General features: G+C 37.9%; 1 protein-coding gene across 4 annotated transcripts; it reads right to left on the bottom strand.

Moving 5' to 3' along the window:
- Positions 1–15872: 15872 nt before the first annotated feature.
- LOC149231577 (uncharacterized) lies at positions 15873–19997 on the bottom strand. Of its 4 annotated transcripts, none has more exons than XM_089376325.1 (4): positions 19523–19997; positions 18888–19045; positions 18645–18764; positions 15873–16189 (listed from the first exon to the last, which is right to left on the bottom strand). In XM_089376325.1, the coding sequence occupies exons 1-3, from the start codon at positions 19736–19738 to the stop codon at positions 18668–18670; spliced, it is 471 nt and encodes a 156-aa protein (XP_089232451.1). In that variant the 5' UTR covers positions 19739–19997; the 3' UTR covers positions 15873–16189; positions 18645–18667. The 4 variants fall into 4 exon arrangements, 2 of the variants coding, with proteins under 2 accessions (XP_089232451.1, XP_089232450.1); XR_016247455.1 differs by lacking the exon at positions 15873–16189 and adding an exon at positions 19300–19410 and having other exon boundaries at positions 18511–18764; XR_016247454.1 differs by lacking the exon at positions 15873–16189 and having other exon boundaries at positions 18511–18764; positions 19300–19987.
- Between the last annotated feature and the right edge of the window lie 368 nt (positions 19998–20365).

The following is a 20365-nucleotide window of genomic DNA, read 5'->3' as shown; positions in this document are numbered from 1 at the left end:
TCGCGAGGTGTTGCACGGGCGCCAAAATGCGCGCAATCGCTCAAACTTCATCATACTTTTGTTGTGTCTCTCAAACATCAGTGTTCAGCGTCTAAAAGTTCAGGTCCTCCTGCAGATTTGTTGATAATTCCATTGCTTGGTCGAACATCATTGCAGAGTCTATGACTGCGGAATCCAATGTGTTCATATTTTCCTTGATCTCTGCTCCATGTTTCTCCCAAACCTATCGCGGATTCGTTGGCTGCAACTTCAACTGCAACTCTGATACCTTCATTTGGAAATGAAAAGTAACCCTATTGACTTCATCCTTTGATGCAAATACTGCAGCAGCCAATCTCCTTTCTTTGGTTGAAGCTTCGTCATTCTCCAGGATGTTCAATTCTGGCACTATCTTGTAGGCTTGATCTATTGTTGTCTCTAGGCTCTGACATCATGTCCACATCTCTTCCTTTGCCTTCAGCGCCTGCACCTTCTTCGTGAACATTTGTTCATTGTTGACCTTAAACTCACTTATGATTGTGAGGGTGCACTTCTCTTTAATCCTTAGCTCATCTGAAACCCCCTCGTGCAATGCATGGAGAGTCTGAAGCGGTAGCGCGGCCAAATTCACTCCCATGTCCTTCACTATACTGAGCATAGTGTGATCCTCTTCTGACTCCGTGCAAACAAACCCTTCTGGAAATGGTATGACTCTGAGGTCCATAGTCCGTTCTAGCTCAGCGACAATTCCACTTGTTAAAAATTGAAAGATATTGGCAAAATTATCATCCGCAATGTGCATTGCAAAGGGCTGCACATACAGAAGTCTTTCCTCCAAACTAGTTGGTTCTTCATCTGTTTCAATCCTAGATAGATGGTCTGGACCCACATGTAGTCTTCTAGGCTTCAAAATCACTTCAAAGTCATACTCCTAGAACAATACTAACCATCGGCATATCTTCCCCCCCAACACAGGCTTATTGACCAGGTACTTCAAAGCGAAGTGATTGGTATACATTTTAAATTTTCCACCCAACAAGTAATGCCTAAACTTCTGCAGTGCGTAGACCATCACCAACCCTTCGTGCTCTATAGTGGAGTAATTTTTCTCAGCTTTGGATAACTTTCTGCCCGTGAAACCTATCGGATGATCAATCTCTGCCTCGCCTGCTTGTGTTAATACTACTCCTAGCACAATGCAATAGCCATATACATGCACATGGAACTCCTTCTTCTAGTGGGGAAACACCAAAATAGGCGATGTCACCATTTTCTTCTTCAAGACATCCAAGTTATGTTTCTAGTCTTCATCCTAGCAAAAAATTACATCTTTCTTCAACAATTTCTCCATCGGCGCGGTTATCTGGGCATACACCTTGATAAACTTTCTATAATACCCAGTGTGCCCCAATGTCGCACGCAGTTATTTCACATTCCTAAGCGTAGACTCGCAACATGGCACTTCACCAATCCAAACACAGTCCAATCATAAAAATATATCTCCAGGAATTTATGAATAAACTCGAACGCCGCGATCACAACCTGAGAAAATATTGCAGGCACGTTCTTCAATCCGAAAGGCATAATTGTATATTGAAAGAAACCCCAGTCAGTCGTGAAGTTTGTTTTGCTTCGATCTTCTGGCATGATCTTCATTTGATGATATCCCGAAAAACCATGAGTAAACGAATACGCCTCATGTCCGCCAACATTCTCTAATACTTCATTAGTAAACGATGTTGGAAACATATCATGCACATAGGCATCATTCAACTTTCGCATATCCACGCATATGTGGATCTATCCCTTCTGTTTCTTTTCTTGGACCACCATTGGGCTTACCCAATCTGATTCTTATACTTGCTCAATAATACCAGCTTCTAGAATTTTATCCAGTTCTTAGCATACCTTCTCCTTATATTTTGGATTCAGCTAATAAGGCCGCTGCTTAACAAGCTTCGCATCTAGTTTCAATGTGATCTTCATAACAACTAAATCTCTGACAATTCCTTTTGAATTTGAAAACTTCGTTGGGAATAAGTCTTGGTATTCACGCAGCAGCTTAGTTACCTTATCAATGCTATCTTCGTCCCAATAGTCTCCTATCTTCGCGAACTTAGGATCTTCTTCAGATTTGATGTTTACTTGTCGGGTTTTCAACAATTATGATATATCCGAGTTTGCCACCTTCGATCCTTCAACCTTGCGCTGTCCTTCCGTTTCAGGAATGGTAATATTCCGCGGATCATCCTCTTCTTCTTCAGCAATCACATTATAACATTCTAGCACATGGCACAACTGTGTACTCCAATCTGGCTGAGTCCATTCTACTGGTTCCTTCAACATTTTGAATATAAATTCTTTTATTTCTTGTAGCGCCTCATCAATGCTCTCAAAACCATCCTCAAAGTTGAAGGTTAATAGAAAAATATCCCTTAAAATTTCCCATTCAGCAGTCGCATGGCGAAGCTTCGTCTCCAGATAGCAGTTCATTGGGATTGTATCTAATGTATGACAAAAGATGTGCACCCATGGTTGTGGTTGTGTTCCTCAGGCCTTGGCCCATCATAACAAACGATCATGCAGGTCATCCTTCCCACTGTATTTTTCTGTCATTCTAGTATTAGCATAGCAAAACCTTAACTTCATCATTCTCCTATATTCTTTCCATCCAACAAAGTTCTCCTTTTGTGTACCCCACCAATGGGCAAGCATAGCACGCAGCGCCAATTCTAGTGCCTGGAATCGATGCTCTTCTGGTACTTCCCTTTCAAATTCATCCAAAAATAGTTCCACATCAGTCAAACCATCATAATGTGGAAGATTTCTTACCTCAGTCGAGACACACCTCAGCGACTTGGTCATCATATTGCAGCAGAGCATAGATACTTCATGCAGCTAATTCTACCAGTGTTCAAGCTCTTCATCTGAATCTGAGGCACGGGAGCTATCCCCATCCCATGCAATTCTTCCATCGGCTATAGGATTGACCCAATCCTCATCTCGCGTTGTTATCTTGTATATATGATCTAGATCATCGTCACTTTCTACATAGTCGCGCACAAGTTCAGTATAACACGCTCCTTCTGTAGGGTCTAATGGCACTACAACCCTGAGCGACTTCTTCTCAAATGACATATTCCGCTTCTTCAAGTTGATTACCCTGTTCATATCAATAGCCTAGTCAATTCCTAGCAGCGCGGGGTATGGGTTACTATCATCCACTATTTCAATGACCTCAAAGTCAGCCAGTGCACTCGCACCTTCAATGTCCACCATTACACCATATAAGTGCCCCATTGGAATAATCTTCTACTGATTTTCCATGCGCAACTGAATAGGAGACCACTGCAGTGTAGGTCTCCCCATCCTTTCCCATGTCTGCTTCGGTAGGACATTTGCATCAGACCCCAGATCCAAGATTACTTGGTCCATTTCATAATCACCTATCTGCACAGTTAGCCTCATCTCACACCCCGTTCACGTTTTATTTTTAACAATCTTTCTTACTGTACGCTGCTCAGTAGGAGTCTTTTCCTTATTAGCGTGTTTATCTATTAACTCTTGTAACCCTTCTAATACTTTCTGGTCATGCAGTAACTTCATACAAATCTTTAGGAAAGTAGCTAGTATTGAATGATCTACTTCTTGTGTCACACTAGTTTTTGGTGTTTTCTCATGACTTCCTGAGGTGGAGGCCTCAACGAAGTTCTTCTTTACTTCCATGAAGGTCTCCTTAGCTCGATTGAGATCAAAATCTACTTCCTTCTCAGTAGCCTTGTACACCCATCCATCTTCCTCAGGCTGCTTACCTTTATCTGCACTAGTTGTCATACCACTTCTCAACACGATATTTATACTCTGATCCTCTTCGTGGGGCTCCGCCCTCATCATCTGAATGTTCTACGTAGGCTATTGGGGCTGCACCTTCTTTTCTTGCATCTTTTCCATAAGGACCGAACATTCCTCTATGACATGGTCAAACTATCGAAAATACTGACATGAGGGATGTGTGCGGTTTATATAATCTCGCACGAAGTTTCGTGCTGCCCCACAGTTACAAATTACCTGCCCACACTCTCGACCTGGTCCAACGCCTCTTCCTCATCCTCGGCCTTGGAATCCTTCGCACGCTGCTCTTGCACCTTGATCCTGATGCCGGTTCTTTTCCTGCATTTTGTAGGTAGGGGTTCTATCCATCATCAGCTCATAACTCCTACAATGGCATTCATCATGTCCTACAGACTTACAGAAATTGAAAAATAACTACTGAGGGGTCTGTACAAACTTCTGCAATAGATGGTAGTTATCAGTAGCATGTTGTCCTGTAACCTAACAGATAGCACACCACAATGCAGCTCCCACGCTCGTCCCAACATTATTCTCTGGTTTCAGGGGTACAAGCCCTCCCCCTATAATATAATTCTTAAAGAACGAGCAATGGTCCTTATCATGTCCATGGCTCTTACACTTCAAACATCAGACCTCAGTGCGCGCACCCAGCTAAGGTTCTTTTCCTTTCTTCAGGGTCTACAACTCAAAGTGCAGGCTCTCCAACTGTGAATGAATCTATTGCACTCCCAGGTTCGTATCCTAGATAGGCGAGACATCGAGCCTCATTACGATCTCCAAGGCTTCTGCTTGTGTTGCTATCCTCTATTGTGAGATATGTATTTTTAAATGTGGCAAGAGCGATGCTATAAACCAGTTGCGATGCTGGGAATCTAAGATTATCATATTAGCCTGCCTGATCAGGCACTTCAACCTCTAATCAAAATCCCAAGGTGTCTCATCTATCTTCTATCAAATTTCCTTAAATTCAATTACAGACTGCGCCTCTAACTTAGGCTTATTGAACTCCTTGTTCAAAGCTAGCTTGGTATCTGCCAATGTCACGTTGGGGTTATCAATGCAATACTTGATATAACATGTTAATGCACTCCTCTAAGACTGTAACCAACTGCGCTTTCTTAATATTATCGTTCGTAATCTGTTATGTTGTCCAAACAGCTCCTGCGACAAACCAAAATTGTTCTGGATCTTCGGTCCATGTTCCTTTAAAGATCGACATCTTCATCATGTTCGCCATGTTGAATGGTGGAAATGGAGGCGGAGGTGGTGAAGGCATAGGTGTATGAGGCGGAGGTGGAGGTGGAGGTGGAGTGGATGGATGAGGTATCCTCGGAATACCCTGCGTAATTAACTGAACTACACTTCACGGTGTAGTCAACACTGTCCCTTCGTCATCGCTTGAAGGGGGTTCAATGAGCGAACTATATTCTGGGCTGGATCCTCCGTTTCTTCTAAAGAATCTCCCACTTCGCGTAGCCCCAAACATCAAGGTAACTGCATAACCCTATTTTCACATAACAACATTTTAATCGAAGTCTTCAATGATTTCAAATACTTACCTCGCAGTCCTTTAAAGATCCTTCATTCTGCTTCACTATAGTTGATATTCCTGTCGATCGTGAAATAAGACACAAAGGTTCCTGATGTGCGATCAACTCAATGGTCCACAACCAACACAATATTTCTCTATGATGCTTCCAGACGTCACACCAGTTTAGGAGTCCACATTATAGGGCTTTCGAGCCTCACCATCCCTTGACTATCAAGCAATTTAGACATCCACTCATATAGTTCTTCAGGGAAGAAAAAGAAGAATGCATTGGTCTTGTCTGTGTACAAAAATCTCTGCAACCACTTCTCCTTGTATAAGTTATGGCTCCTTTTCTCCTTAGCCCGAATGTGTGTGATTTCTAATCAATCCACTTATCAAGCTCTTTCTTTGTAGGAAACGATTTATCACACCTCTCAAATAGATCCCGATCCTGGCAACATAACCATTTGTTGGCTTAAGGGGGCCTAACCCAGGTTCAAATATGTTCACGCCAACCAATAAAACCCTAATTGTTGGCCCTTTCAACAACAACCTACATAGCATAGGCTACAGTCTCACCCAGACCAGTATTGGGAGATGCTAGAACCAGGTTTCTGCATCCAGGGACACGTGATAAGTGGTTCTTAATCTATGACAGTTCAGATATGCCTTTACGCAAATCAATATCCTTCTAGGGCTCGCTACTGTAACTCGGGTAAAATGGCTTATAGACCTTCACGAAGGTCTACGATCAATATTTGCGGACCCTAAACATGCAAATTATTCACTTTCATGCATTAATCAATAACCCTAGATCTGCCTTCGTGCAGATCTATCTAATTCATTAGAAAACATAGCATAATTAACCCTTAACTTTTCGAACACAAATAATTACTTCATTCATGCAGAAATAAGATAGATTCAGTAGTTTCGTGCAACATTTATTCATTATTCCATAGAAAATATATTATAAAGAAGCAGACCATAACATAAACAGAATCAACAATGATGCTAAGATTGCAAGATAATTCCTCAAAATTAGTCTTTATTCATTCTCAACGTTCAAATTACAGACTCTTTCACCCTGCACACTCAACTGCAGGGTCCACGCACTCAGCTTCGGACTTACCAAGGCCTCCTGCGCACTCAGTTGTAGGAGGCTTCCCCTTTCGCCTAAGTACAAAAAGCAAAGCCCTCCTACTTTAACACTTTCCCAAACAACCTCTATCTTGCTTTTTCCACTATTCCTTACCTTTTAGACTCCCTATGACTGAACTATATATAAGTTTCTTCAATACAATACCATTGTCTATGGACCATGGGTGAGTCTCAAAACCGACCTATTTACTTAACCAAACAAGGGGTTAAGACCCCTTTCACTCCTATCTTCCTGCGCGCTCTTCATCCACATTTCACGAAGACTTTACATTTTTTACAAAAATGTATACAAAAATTGGGTTAACTAACCCCAAAACTGACCCTAGGGACACTATCCCAACAACAATGGTGCACATTTTTCGAGAATACCAATCTGAAAGGTTAGAGTTTTTTTGTGGTATCTTCCACAAACTTTTCTTTATAGAGTTTTTATTTGATGGTTTATCCTAGGCAAGAAGTTTTCTATGAGCATCGACATTCACACTATCTGGTTTAGAAGTGTGTCCAAATTGGTTAAAGGTGATTTTAACATCTTTGTCACTGTTGTTTGTATGAGTGAGGTCTACCTACTCCCTTGCAATTGAAACCCAAAAACTTCGTCCCTAGCACTACAACAAGAAAGGTCATTAGTGAGGGTCAGAAAATGTCACCATAAGTTTGTTGGTGACGGTCAAAAGAGCCTCCATCACCAAAGGCAGTGTCGCCACAAGTATAGGTTTTGTGGTGAAATTCAAGGTATGTCACCAATAATGATTTATAATGACCATCACCATTTCATATGAGCAATAGTGACGGATCTTAGCCTCTGTCACAGAAAAATTGAATGTCACCAAAAGAGGTGTTGTAGTGACATTCAAAGTTCGTCAGGAATAATGATTATAATGACAGATGGTGACCGTCACTATTTCATATGAACAACAACAATTTATTGTGATGGAATTTTCAAGGCCATCAATATTGATGCATATATATGGTGACATTCGTTGACCATCACCATTTCATATGAACAACAACACTAATTTATGGTGATGGACCTTTTATGACCGTTACTATTGATACATATATATGGTGGCATTCTTTGACCGTCACCATTTCATAATTTGGTGAGGGTCAAAAAATGTCACCATAAGCTTATTGGTGATGATCAAAAGAGTCTTCGTCACCAAAAACTAATCGTCGTCATTCCATAAGAATATCAGGGCACGATGGAATCGAACCACCAACCTCTTGCTTGCAAAGAAGGTGCTCTTCCATTGAGCTACCACCCTTTAAAAAATTAGACTTTAAGAAATTATACCTTGAAAAATTATAGATTGTAAATTCTATAACTTTCAATGAATTATGAAACTTTGTAAAGTCTTGGCAAATCTTTTACTAAACAAACAAAATAGCATCAAAGTTGTAGGTTCCTACTTAATGGTTATGGAAGTTACGAAAAGTGTGTGGAAGGAAAAATAATTACGTATAAGGAACTCAATATGTTTAGTTGAATACTCAAATAGAAGTGAAACTTTGAAGACATTTATAACCTATAATTATTAACTCATATCCATTCAAAAAAAAACATCTAAATGCTCACCAACAAGAAAACTTTGCAAATTCCTTTTACTTCTACAAGGAGAATATAGGAAAAGCTACAAGTCATTGAAATTTTCATTTCCAAGTCTTCATATTTTAAATAGAATATCCTAGAGGCATGACTTATACTTAACAAAAAATGAAAATTTGGAGTACTTCAACTTCTACATGGTACCCTGTAACTCCATAGAAACCCCTATAGGTAGTCATGTAGCAACTGCAACATATAAAATGAAACATTGTACATAGTATAATAATACCATTATTCACTATGGGGCTCATGTCTTATGCATAAGAAGTGACAGGAGGAAATTATATAAATGTTCTCATAATTGGTAGAGATACCATAGTCATATGAGACAATCAACAATATTCATCCAAAAGGTGACACAATGTCACATCACCAATCGAGGATAAATGAGAAAAAATAGAGTTTAACCAAAGAGTTCATTAAGTAAAGTGCAAGGACAACAAAAGACAATACATGACTAAAGGTTATGATTATATTCTCAGTTTTGATCCATTTCATTTTCACCACCCTTTTTTCTCAACCATGCCTACATGCCATTTCACTTCTCATTAATTTGTTACGAGACAAATAATTATTTACACAGAATTAGCTACATGAACGACTATAAGATTGCGATGATCTACAAGAAACTCCAGATAGGAAGCACAATAATCTCATTAGAATAAAAGCACAACAATGGAAAGTCATTTCGTTTTATTTTCCCTATTTTTTGACTTTTTTGGGATTCTTCTACTACAATTGTTGCTAGAATGCATATGTTGGTTGTTCAAAATTGACAACCCTTCCTAGAAGAATTTCCATAAACATAAGTACAAGATACTAAAATCAAGTTTATAAAGAAATGAAAAACAAAGATAAAACAATAGGATAACCCCCTTTCTTTCCAAAAACAAATTTCTATGTGTGGAAAAACAAATATAAAACGATAGGATAACCCCCTTTCTTTCCAAAAACAACCTTGTATGTGTTCTTCTATGGAATGGGAGTAGGGTTTAATGGAAGAATGCCCACAAACACTGCTAGATTTTATCATAATATTAGCATTGTAAAGATTGTTTAGAGAAGTCGATGGCTGGGGTATTTTGAGAAGAGTTTATGATGATGATGATGCAGCCCTTGAATTTTCCTCAACTTTCAAAACTATAGGGGGAAAGAGTATGTGATTGTAGTGAGAAGCAATACATAAGTACTACCACTAAATATTGGAAAGATATTAAAGTTGATATTGTGAGGCATGAAATCATCAAACAACAAATTATTCTTCACCTTTTTGGGCTTAGATATCATTGTCATGTCTTTTGCTGGAAGTGAATGAATGAAAGCCATGATTGAACAAAAAAATGGAAACATAGGCAATGTTGAGAAACCAAACTCAAACTGCGCAAGCAAAATATTATATTAGTCTCCAAAAGCATACAATTTAGTACACATATCGAGTTGAAATTTATATAAAATCCATGAAATAACAAAACCTAAAATAACAACAATACAACTCATGAAAGGAGTTTTTCTTTAACAAATATGAATCATTTCCTTTTCTTGAGTCACACATACTACTTTTATGCCTCAAGGTCACATTTTCTTGAGCCAAAGCATGCAGTGATCTCAGGGCCCAAACCATTTATCAAACAAAAAATAAAAAAATCAAGAAACCAAAAAATGTATTGGATTTTGGATATGCAAAGACAAACTGAAATCTGTTGAAACACAACAAATGCATCCCAACATATATCATCTTCTTGTTAAACAATCATGTGCTTCTAGGACACTTTCCACTCATAATAATTCAAAATCATGCCAACAAATGAGACAAACTACAAGCCTCTCACACCAAGAATAAACCTCCTTGGAGTTGCCAAATCTTGTCCAAAACTATGGTTTTGATTTCAAGTCAATGTTATAAGATACAACCAAACTAATAAAAAATACATTAAAATACATCAAAAGTTGAAGCAAAACAGTCAATTGAAAAACTCTAACATACACCACAAAAACTCTACGATAAAAGAAAAAGAAGGGGTGGAAATCAACATTGGCTCAAATCAAATCCAGAGACAGATGAGCTCCAACTTGCATCCAAGAACATAAACAGATATACAAAACATCTTGTTCTCGTTATGAATGCATAAGTAAGAACAATATTGACATGAAAATAACAAAGCCACAAGATAAAATCAGAACCTAACACTAAATATGGACAACAAATTCATTCACATTTTTCTTCACCTCTTGGGAACTCCCTTTTACCTAACCACTCTCATACAATTTAATATTTTTTCGAGTGCTTACTTGCACATAACTTAACAGCAACTAGTAATTTAATAGTAAAAGAAGTTAAGATAGCAGATTATGAATATGGAACACATATGAAAATGTACCCTGTAAACCAATTGCTCTTTCTACCCATGACATCTTGCCTACAATTTCCCTCACATATAGTAACCATACACCATAATTATAACACAAATTTTCTATATGATTTGGCCATCCTAACTTTAACTCCATACTTAATACCAACCAATATCCTCAATTACCAGAATGACTTATGCTTATTCTCATCCCATCCCCTAGAGTAGGAAGCTAAGTTATTTCATTATTTAAAAGGGTACCTTTTAAAACGTAGTGGAAGTAAACTAAAATCAAGATGAAAATCCCATAATGAGATGTTGCACCTCCAAAACTGCTATATGAGTGACTTCCATATCCAGAGGATCCATATGGACCAAGATCGTAACTGCCTGCACCTAGTGATGCCCAACCAGAAGTTGTTCCTTGGAGAAGAAGTTGGCGGCCCAAGTCCAACAGTGCTGAAGAGTTTAATGAACTATAAGGGAGGTTTGTTGTAACAAGGTCTCTAGACAAACTTGGTAGTGCTACATCACTTAATCCATATGGATTTAGACCGGTAACTGGTACTAATGTTGGGTTCACGATATTCTAATGACCAATAAGTGGTGGGTTGACTGGCCCATGACCCAATCCACCATATTATGAAACTTTATTTACATCACCTTTATCGTTCAAATCATAAACAACTTGACCCTGATTTGTGACAACTTTCTGCTTTTGTCCTTCAAATGCTAATTTACAAAAAAAATTATGCCCATCTATTGATTTAACAGGATCTTCCAAGGTTCAATTTGATGCTTCAATTGTTTTGTAAAGAATAAGGGAGTATCCTTTGGACTTACCAGTTTGTCTGTCAAAATCACCTGGGCCTTTTTCAGTGTCTCCATAACAAGAGAAAATTAAGTCATTCTAGCAAGTTGCATGTCTTCAGGAACATTACCCACATTGACCCTCCTTAAGTTAGGATTTGTTATAGTTGGTTGAAAGGGATTAGCTGCATCCTAGGCATTCAATGATAACTCTTTCTACTTCATATTAGGTATACTTGGCATTCTATCACAACCCTCAATTGCCACATTAGACTCTGTTCTACCCAAGACACAGTTTCTAATTTTTTTCTTCTGGAGATGAGTGTTCTAGCTTCAATCTTGTGACATAATATCCCTCGTGACAGTCTTTAATAATTTCAAGCATGATAACCATCCAACAAGTTCCAGTGACAATGGCATATAGCAACTGTATGGTGGACATGCTCGGGTCTAAGTGCATAATTTTCACCCTTCGTCACTATAATGCACATATCATAGAATGACCCTTGCAAATGTCATGATTGGATCCCTTTTCTGCCAGAATAACTGTGCACCTCTTTCAATTGACGCATGCGCAATGCTTCAGAACCTAACCATATTGTTGTTAATAAATATGATCATGGTTCCCTTACTTCTAATTATGTTGAAGCTTGGTTTGACTGTCTAACTAACACTTATTATTGCAAGGAGATAATGGGACAATTTTCTTTGTTCAAAACTGCCCAGAACCTCCTTACTATCCTCAATACTTACTGTAATGTAGAGCTAAGATAATGGGAGAAAGCCTGGTTGATTTCCTTGAAATCATGGTATGTATTTAATTATAATAGGGTGGCACTGTTCTATCACAAATCATGGCTGCAAAGCATACTTCAAATCACCATAGAGACATAAATAAGTATGCTCTGAATGTATGCTCAATTACAAGGCCTCAAGGATAGGGCTATTAGGCCATGTGAACAATGCTTCATATTTATACTCAGAAATCTTCGCTGGTATGTTCAAAAGTTATAATTCAAGAATAATATATTGTGCTTCAATCTTCAAGGGTTCAGATCTGAGATTATGTAGAGAAAACAACCTGCAAAATTGACAAGCACATGAAACCCTTAAGCTAGGAAAAAAAGGTTTAAACCATTGTACAGAACTGCAAAATCGACTCAGAATTGTGACTAGTGAATGTGTTAATGCCAATGATTTTAGCCGACAGATAGCAAGAATTCGAGATCTTGTGGACATGAGAGGTCTTAACATTTGATTGTCTCAAGATCTACTTCAGCAGAGAAGCGTGTTATCATTCCAGCAATCATATTTCCTCTATCCACATAGAACTAGTGCACGATCTGATACAAAATGCTTTCAATATTACTACTTGGTTTACCATAGTTGAGTTCAGGTCAGAGTTTTAAAAAGATAGGTCAGGGCACAGATATCTAGTTGAAATGGATTAGCAACATCCTAGGCATTCAATGATAACACTTTCTACATCATATTAGGTATACTTGGCATTCTGTCACATCCCTCAATTTCCACATTAGACTATGTTCTACCCAAGAAATAGTTCCTAAATTTTTCTTCTGGAGATGAGTGTTCTAGGTTCAATCTTGTGACATATAATATCCCTTGTGAAAGTCTTTAATAATTTCATGCATGATAACCATTCAACATGTTCCAGTGACAATAGCATATAACAACTGTATGGAGGACATGCTGGAGTCTAAGTACATAAGTTGAACCCTCTGTCACTATGATGCACATATATTAGAATGAACTTTGCAAATGTCATGATTGGATCCCTTTTCTGCCAGAATAACAGTGGGCCTCTTTCAATTTACGCATGCACAATGCTTCAGAACCAAACCATATTGTTTATAAGAAATATGATCATGGTTCCCTTACTTCTAATTATGTTCTCACTGTGTTGAAGCCTGGTTTGACTATCTAACTGACGCCTTATTATTGCAAGGAGATGATGAGACAATTTTCTTTGTTTAGAACTACCCAAAACCTCCTTACTATCCTCAATACTTACTGTAATGTAGAGCTAAGATAATGGGAGAAAGCCTGATTGATTTGCTTCAAATCATGGTATGTATTTAAGTGTAATAGGGCAGCACCGTTCTATCACAAAGCTTGGCTGTGAAGCATACTCAAAAGTGAAGATCACCATAGAGACATAAATAAGTATGCTCTGAATGTATGTTCAGTTACAAGGCCTCAAGGATAGGGCTATTAGGCCATGTGAACAATGCTTCATATTTATACTCAAAAATCTCCGCTTGTATGTTCAAAAGTTATAGTTCATAAAGAATATGAAGTGCTTCAATCTTCAAGGGTTCGGACCTGCGATTTTGGAGAGCCAACAACCTGCAAAATTGACAAGCCCATGAAACCCTTAAGCTAGGAAAAAAAAAGGTTTAAACCCTTGTTCAGAACTTCAAAATCAACTCAGAATTGTGACAAGTGAATGTGTTAATGCCAGTGATTTTAGCTGATAGATAGAAAGAATTTCAGATCTTGTGGACATGAGAGGTCTTAACAATTGATTTCCTCAAGATCTACTTCAGCAGATAAGTATGTTATCATTCCAGCAAATCATATTTCCTGTATCCACACAGAACTTGTGCACGATCTGATACAAAATACTTTCAATATTACTTGTTGGTTTACCTTAGTTGAGTTCAGGTCAGAGTTTTAAAAAGATAGGTTAGGGCACAGGTCTCTGGTTGAAATGAATTAGCAACATCCTAGGTATTCAATGATAACTCTTTCTACATCATATTAGGTATACTTGCCATTCTGTCACAACCCTCAATTGCCACATTAGACTATGTTCTACCTAAGACACAGTTTCTAAATGTTTCTTCTGAGATGAGTGTTCTAAGTTCAATGTTGTGACAAATAATATCCCTTGGGACAGTCTTAAATAATTTCAAGCATGATAACCATTCAACAAGTTCCAGTGATAATGGCATATAACAATTGTATAGAGACATTCTTGAGTCTGAGTGCATAAGTTGTACCCTCTGTCACTATGATGGACATATCATAGAATGACCTTTGCAAATGTCATGACTGGATCCCTTTTCTGCCAGAATAACAGTGAGCCTCTTTCAATTACAGCATGCACAATGCTTCAGAACCAAACCATATTGTTGTTATGAAATATGATCATGTTTCCCTTACTTCTAGTTATGTTCTCACTATTTTGAGGCTTGGTTTGACTTTCTAACTGACTCCTTATTATTGCAAGGAGATGATGAGACAATTTTCTTTGTTCAGAATTGCCCAAAACTTGCTTACTATCCTCAATACTTACCGTAATGTAGAGCTAAGGTAATGGGAGAAAGCCTAATTGATTTGCTTCAAATCATGGTATGTATTTCAGTGTAATAGGGCAGCATTGTTCTATCACAAACCTTGGCTGCGAAGCATAAATAAAAGTGAAGATCACCATAGAGACATAAATAAGTATTCTCTGAATGTATCTTCAGCTACAAGGCCTCAAGGATAGGGCTATTAGGCCATGTGAACAATGCTTCATATTTATACTCAGATATCTTCACTGGTATGTTCAAAAGTTATACTTCAAGAATAATATACAGTGCTTCAATCTTCAAGGGTTTTGACTTGCAATTTTGGAGAGCCAACAACCAGCAAAATTGACAAGCCCATGAAACCCATAAAGCTAGGAAAAAAAATAGTTTAAACCCTTGTTCAGAACTTCAAAGTCGACTCAGAATTGTGACAAGTGAATGTGTTAATGCCAGTGATTTTAGCCTGATAGATAACAAGAATTTGAGATGTTGTGGACATGAGAGGTCTTAACAGTTGATTTGCTCAAGATCTACTTTAGTAGATAAGTGTGTTATCATTCCAACAATCATGTTTCCTCTATCCGCACAAAACTAGTGCACAATCTGATACAAAATACTTTCAATATTACTTGTTGGTTTACCATAGTTGACTTCGGGTCAGAGTTTTAAAAAGATAGATTAGGGCACAGGTCTTTGGTTGAAAGGGATTAGCAACATCCTAGGCAATCAATGATAACTCTTTCTGCATCATCTTAGGTATACTTGGCATTCTGTGACAACCCTGAATTTCCACATTAAACTATGTTATACCCAAGACACATTTTCTAAATGTTTCTTCTGGAGATGAGTGTTCTAGCTTCAATCTTGTGATATATAATATCCCTTGGGACAGTTTTTAATAATTTCAAGCATGATAACCATTCAACAAGTTCCAGTCTAAGTCATTAGTTGAACCCTCTGTCACTAAGATGCACATATCATAGAATGACCTTTGCAAATGTCATGACTGGATCCATTTTCTGCTATAATAACAGTGTGCCTCTTTCATTTGATGCATGTACAATGCTCCAAAACCAAACCATATTGTTGTTAAGAAATATTATCATGGTTCCCTTACTTCTAATTATGTTCTCACTATCTTAAAGCTTGATTTGAATGTCTAACTGACTCCTTATTAATTCAAGGAGATGATGAGACAATTTTCTTTCTTCAGAACTTCCCAAAACCTCCTTATTATCCTCAATACTTACCGTAATGTAGAGCTAGGATAATAGGAGAAGTCCTCATTAATTTTCTTCAAATCATGATATGTATTTAATTGTAATAGGGCAGCATTGTTCTATCACAAATCTTGGCTGCAAAGCATACTCAAAAGTGAAGATCACCATAGAGACATAAATAAGTATGCTCTAAATGTATGTTCAGTTACAAGGCCTCAAGGATAGGGCTATTAGGCCATGTGAACAATGCTTCATATTTATACTCATAAATCTTCGTTGGTATGTTCAAAAGTTATACTTCAAGAAGAATATGAAGTGCTTCAATCTTCAAGTGTTCGGACCTGAGATTATGGAGAGCCAACAACCTGCAAAATTGACAAGCCCATGAAACCCTTAAGCTAGAAAAAAAACAAATTTAAACACTTGTTGAGAACTTCAAAATGACTCAGAATCGTGACAAGTGAACGTGTTAACGCCAGTTATTTTAGCCTACAGATAATAAGAATTCAAGCTCTTGTAGACATGAGAGGTCTTAACAGTTAATTTGCTCAAGATCTACTTCAGTAAATAAGTGTGTTATCATTCCAGCAATCATGTTTCCTCTATCCACACAGAACTAGTGCACGATCTGATACAAAATACTTTCAATATTACTTGTTGATTTACCATAGTTGAGTTCAGGTCAGAGTTTTAAAAAGATAGGTTAGGGCATAGGTCTCTGGTTGAAAGGGATTAGCGGCATCCTAGGCATTCAATGAGAAATCTTTCTACTTCATATTAGGTATACTTGGAATTTTGTCACAACCCTCAATTGCCACATTAGACTATGTTCTACCCAAAACAACTTTTAAATGTTTCTTCTGGAGATGAGTGTTCTAGCTTCAATCTTGTGACATATAATATCCCTTTTGACAATCTTTAATAATTTCAAGCGTGATAACCATTCAACAAGTTCCAGGGAGAATGGCATATAACAACTGTATGGAGGACATGCTTGAGTCTAAGTGCATAAGTTGAACCCCCAGTCACTATGATGCACATATCATATAATGGCCTTTGCAAATGTCATGACTGGATCCCTTTTCTCCTAGATTAACAGTGAGCCTCTCTTAATTGCTTCAGAATCAAACCATATTGTTGTTAAGAAATATGATCATGGCTCCCTTACTTCTAATTATGTTCTCACTATGTTGAATCTTTGGTTTGACTAGCTAACTGACTCCTTATTATTGCAAGGAGATGATGAGACAATTTTCTTTGTTCAGAACTATCAACTACATCTTGTAGGTTTCAGTCTTGTGACTGGGTGAAAACACACTAATTAATAATAACTTATAACTGAGTACTCGAGAAGAAACAGTTGGAGACTAAACACAAAACTACAAAATCCAACCATGACTAAAAACAATCATTTTGAAAACACACTAATTACTTAAGGTGATCTCAGTGAGGAGTTGCGAGAATTCATGCGATAACCACCTGCAAACATGATTAAACCCCAACGGAAGCCATAATTAAAATATGTAATATTTAACCATAAACCATTCAACAATTTGACCAACACTAAGGATCTGCTTGACTGCCTAGGTCGAGGTTTTCAGAGATGAATTTCAGATGCTATGTGATTGTCTCAGATGATATCACACGCGGTTCTTCCTTTCAGAAGAAATTGAATCCCAAATTTATAGAGAAAGGTTGCAGGCCTGACCTTGTTCGTTTTAGTGCATTAATAGATGGACTTTGTAAGGATCATAGAGAAGAGAAAGGTTAACATATCTTCTATGAGATTCCAGAGAAAGCTAAAAACATTAATGATGTTACATACAACACATTGATGGATGGACTTTGACAACACATTGATGGATGGACTTTGCAAAGCTAACAGTTTTAACAAGTTAATAAAGTATTTAAACAGATGAAAGATAACAGTCATCTCCCTGATATGACGACATATACTAATCTCGTGGATGGACTATGCAAGGAGGACACCCCAAGAGGCCAAATAGACTTTTGCATGACATCTTCAAAAAGGTTTGTCACGACGCTATCAAATATTCAGCAGCAAACAACAGGCTCTATAAAAATATTGTTGAAATGCACTGGGCAAGATTCAGTAGTAGTGAGTGAGTTGAAATTTATAAAGTGCACGGTAACTTTGGAAATAATGCATAAGCAACCTATTTGAAAGAGATTTGGCAGCTGAGCTTAATGAGTGGATCTGAGTGGAATTTTCCTTGAGTACATTAGATGTTTACTCTATAAACACATTTCGTTTTGGGTATAGTGGGCTGCACACCCTAATTAAATGCAGTAGTTGATCAACCGAAATGGATTCGGCTTAGCAGTTAGTGTGTTGCCACTAGCAACTGAGGAAGTGCCCCTGGGAAATCTCAATTCTATCATTCACAATAATAATCTGGGATCGGTTCGATACAATGGTCAGTGGCTTGCACTTGTAGTTGATAGTGCAACTTGTGAAGTTAAATAGTGAGTTGTACTCTAGGAAATGGACTATCATTCTTTTATGTCTTGAGATGAGGTTTGTTTGTAGTTTTATAGCTTGCTTTGGAACGCCTCCTTTTTGTTATGTTCTTGACTCTTGAGGCTGTGTGAAATATTTTATTGTATTCACTGAATGCCCAGACTCCACATCTATTGATTACTTGTTTCCTTTTCTTCTAGGAAGTGAAAAAACACTTTATTTTTATGCGTATAAAAACCAGTACACGATTTAGTACTCTCCGGCCAACAACAGGATTTCTCTTCGATAAAAAGATATGGTCAACCATAGAAAGAAGAAAACAGAGTCTTTAAAATTACGCCATCCCGAAGGACACAGCGGATCACCGAGAGCCTTGGCGCATCAGATAGAAGTAAAAATTCCCAGGCACGTCAGCAATTCCCTGCTTCGAGAGAGCATCAACCTCAGAATTAGAATCCCTGTAAACATGAACAAAAAAGGTCTGTCAAAACATGTCTAAAAGTCGATCAATCCGGCGCATTGAATTGAACAGTATTTGGCAGATTGAAAGTGGATCGTCAATTAAGCCAATCAATGACGACCTGTGAATCACCGAATATGTGAATGGAGTCCAAATATTCATCCCGTGTGTTGTATCCCTGACCGCCGTTCCAATGAAAATTATAACAGTAGGATGGTGCCAGCATGATGACCAGCCCGCATCCACACCTATATCCTTGAGAAACCCCGTCAAAATAACCTGTCAGATAAGAGATATGAGGAGCAACTCGATCAGTTTTGTGAGGCAAAGTCCGTGCTATAGAACCCTCGTAAGAGTAAAACATGGCGCAAATAGAGATACAGGTGCGAATGAAAATTAGGGGATTGTCCTCAAAAATAAATTTATTTCGGTTATTCCAGATTCCCCATATGACGTGGAATGGAACTGTCTGGTAAGCCCAGAGGTGTGTCGTCCACCAGGAGCAGCAAGTTTCTAGGGAGGGAAAATCCTACCTAGTAGTGATCTTCAAGGATGAAAGAACCCTCATCCAAATGGAGATAGCTGCAGGGCATTGAAAGAGAAGGTGTATTGTATTTTCCATATCTGCCTGACACAGCGAGCATCTTCTGGGTCCAATAAAGCCCATTTTCCACAAATTTTCCCGAGTGAGTTTCTATTTTTCCAAAACAGTCAGCCAAATATTTTTATTTTGTAGGGCATGTGCCATTTCCATACCTTATAAAACCAGCAAACCTGCCTTTGTCCACGCAGACGAGAGAGGATGTTTCTGTAAATCTCAGCAACGTCCAGATGACCATTTAGTGTCGTTCCATTCCATATTAGAACATATGCCTTGTCCCTGGGGTAAATACTAGCAGATTGGAGTCCTTCTATGTATGTTCGCCATTTATCCAACATCCGTCGCGGCGTCTCCAGGGCATCCACATTCATCTAAGAATTGAAAATTTGAAAAGCATCAAAGGATGTTCGGATCTAAGTGAGGAAAAAAATTCCTTTACCATGAAGAAAATTTATAATATCTGCCTCGAGAAGTTGGGGATCCCTCACGCCATATATGGAATCGATCCCCACCAAAACATGACCAGGATTGCCCACTTCCCATGAGATATTTTCGAAAATCTTCTTCTTTTGCTTCATAAAATTGTTCCAAATGTAGGAAGCATTTCTGTTAGAACGTTGATCTAATATAGAAGATCCCATATAGAAGATCCCTGCCTCTCATGTATTTTTCTGTCACAATGTCTTACCAAATGACTCTCCCTGTCAAGGCATGCCAAAATCTATTGATTAATGAGAGTCCATTATAAAGAAGCCCTACCTCGCATTAGGTTAAAGGTGGTGGCCAGGGAAATATATTTTTTTTTCTTTAACATGTTTTAGCGCCAATATCATTAGTTTAAATGTTTTAGGTTTCTAAAATTTTTAATCTCTAAAACACGGTTAAACTTTACAAAGATTATTGGAATCGCAAATAGAATTGTATAGGTTTTTAATATTTTTAATTTTAAAAATTCAGTTAAAATTTACAAAGATGATCGGAATTTTCCAATAGAATTG

Source organism: Pinus tabuliformis, chromosome J (genome assembly GCF_031772625.1).
Source record: "Pinus tabuliformis cultivar Carrire ecotype Pingquan chromosome J, CPIR1, whole genome shotgun sequence".
NCBI lineage: Eukaryota > Viridiplantae > Streptophyta > Pinopsida > Pinales > Pinaceae > Pinus > Pinus tabuliformis.
This window is presented reverse-complemented; position numbering and strand designations above follow the sequence as displayed.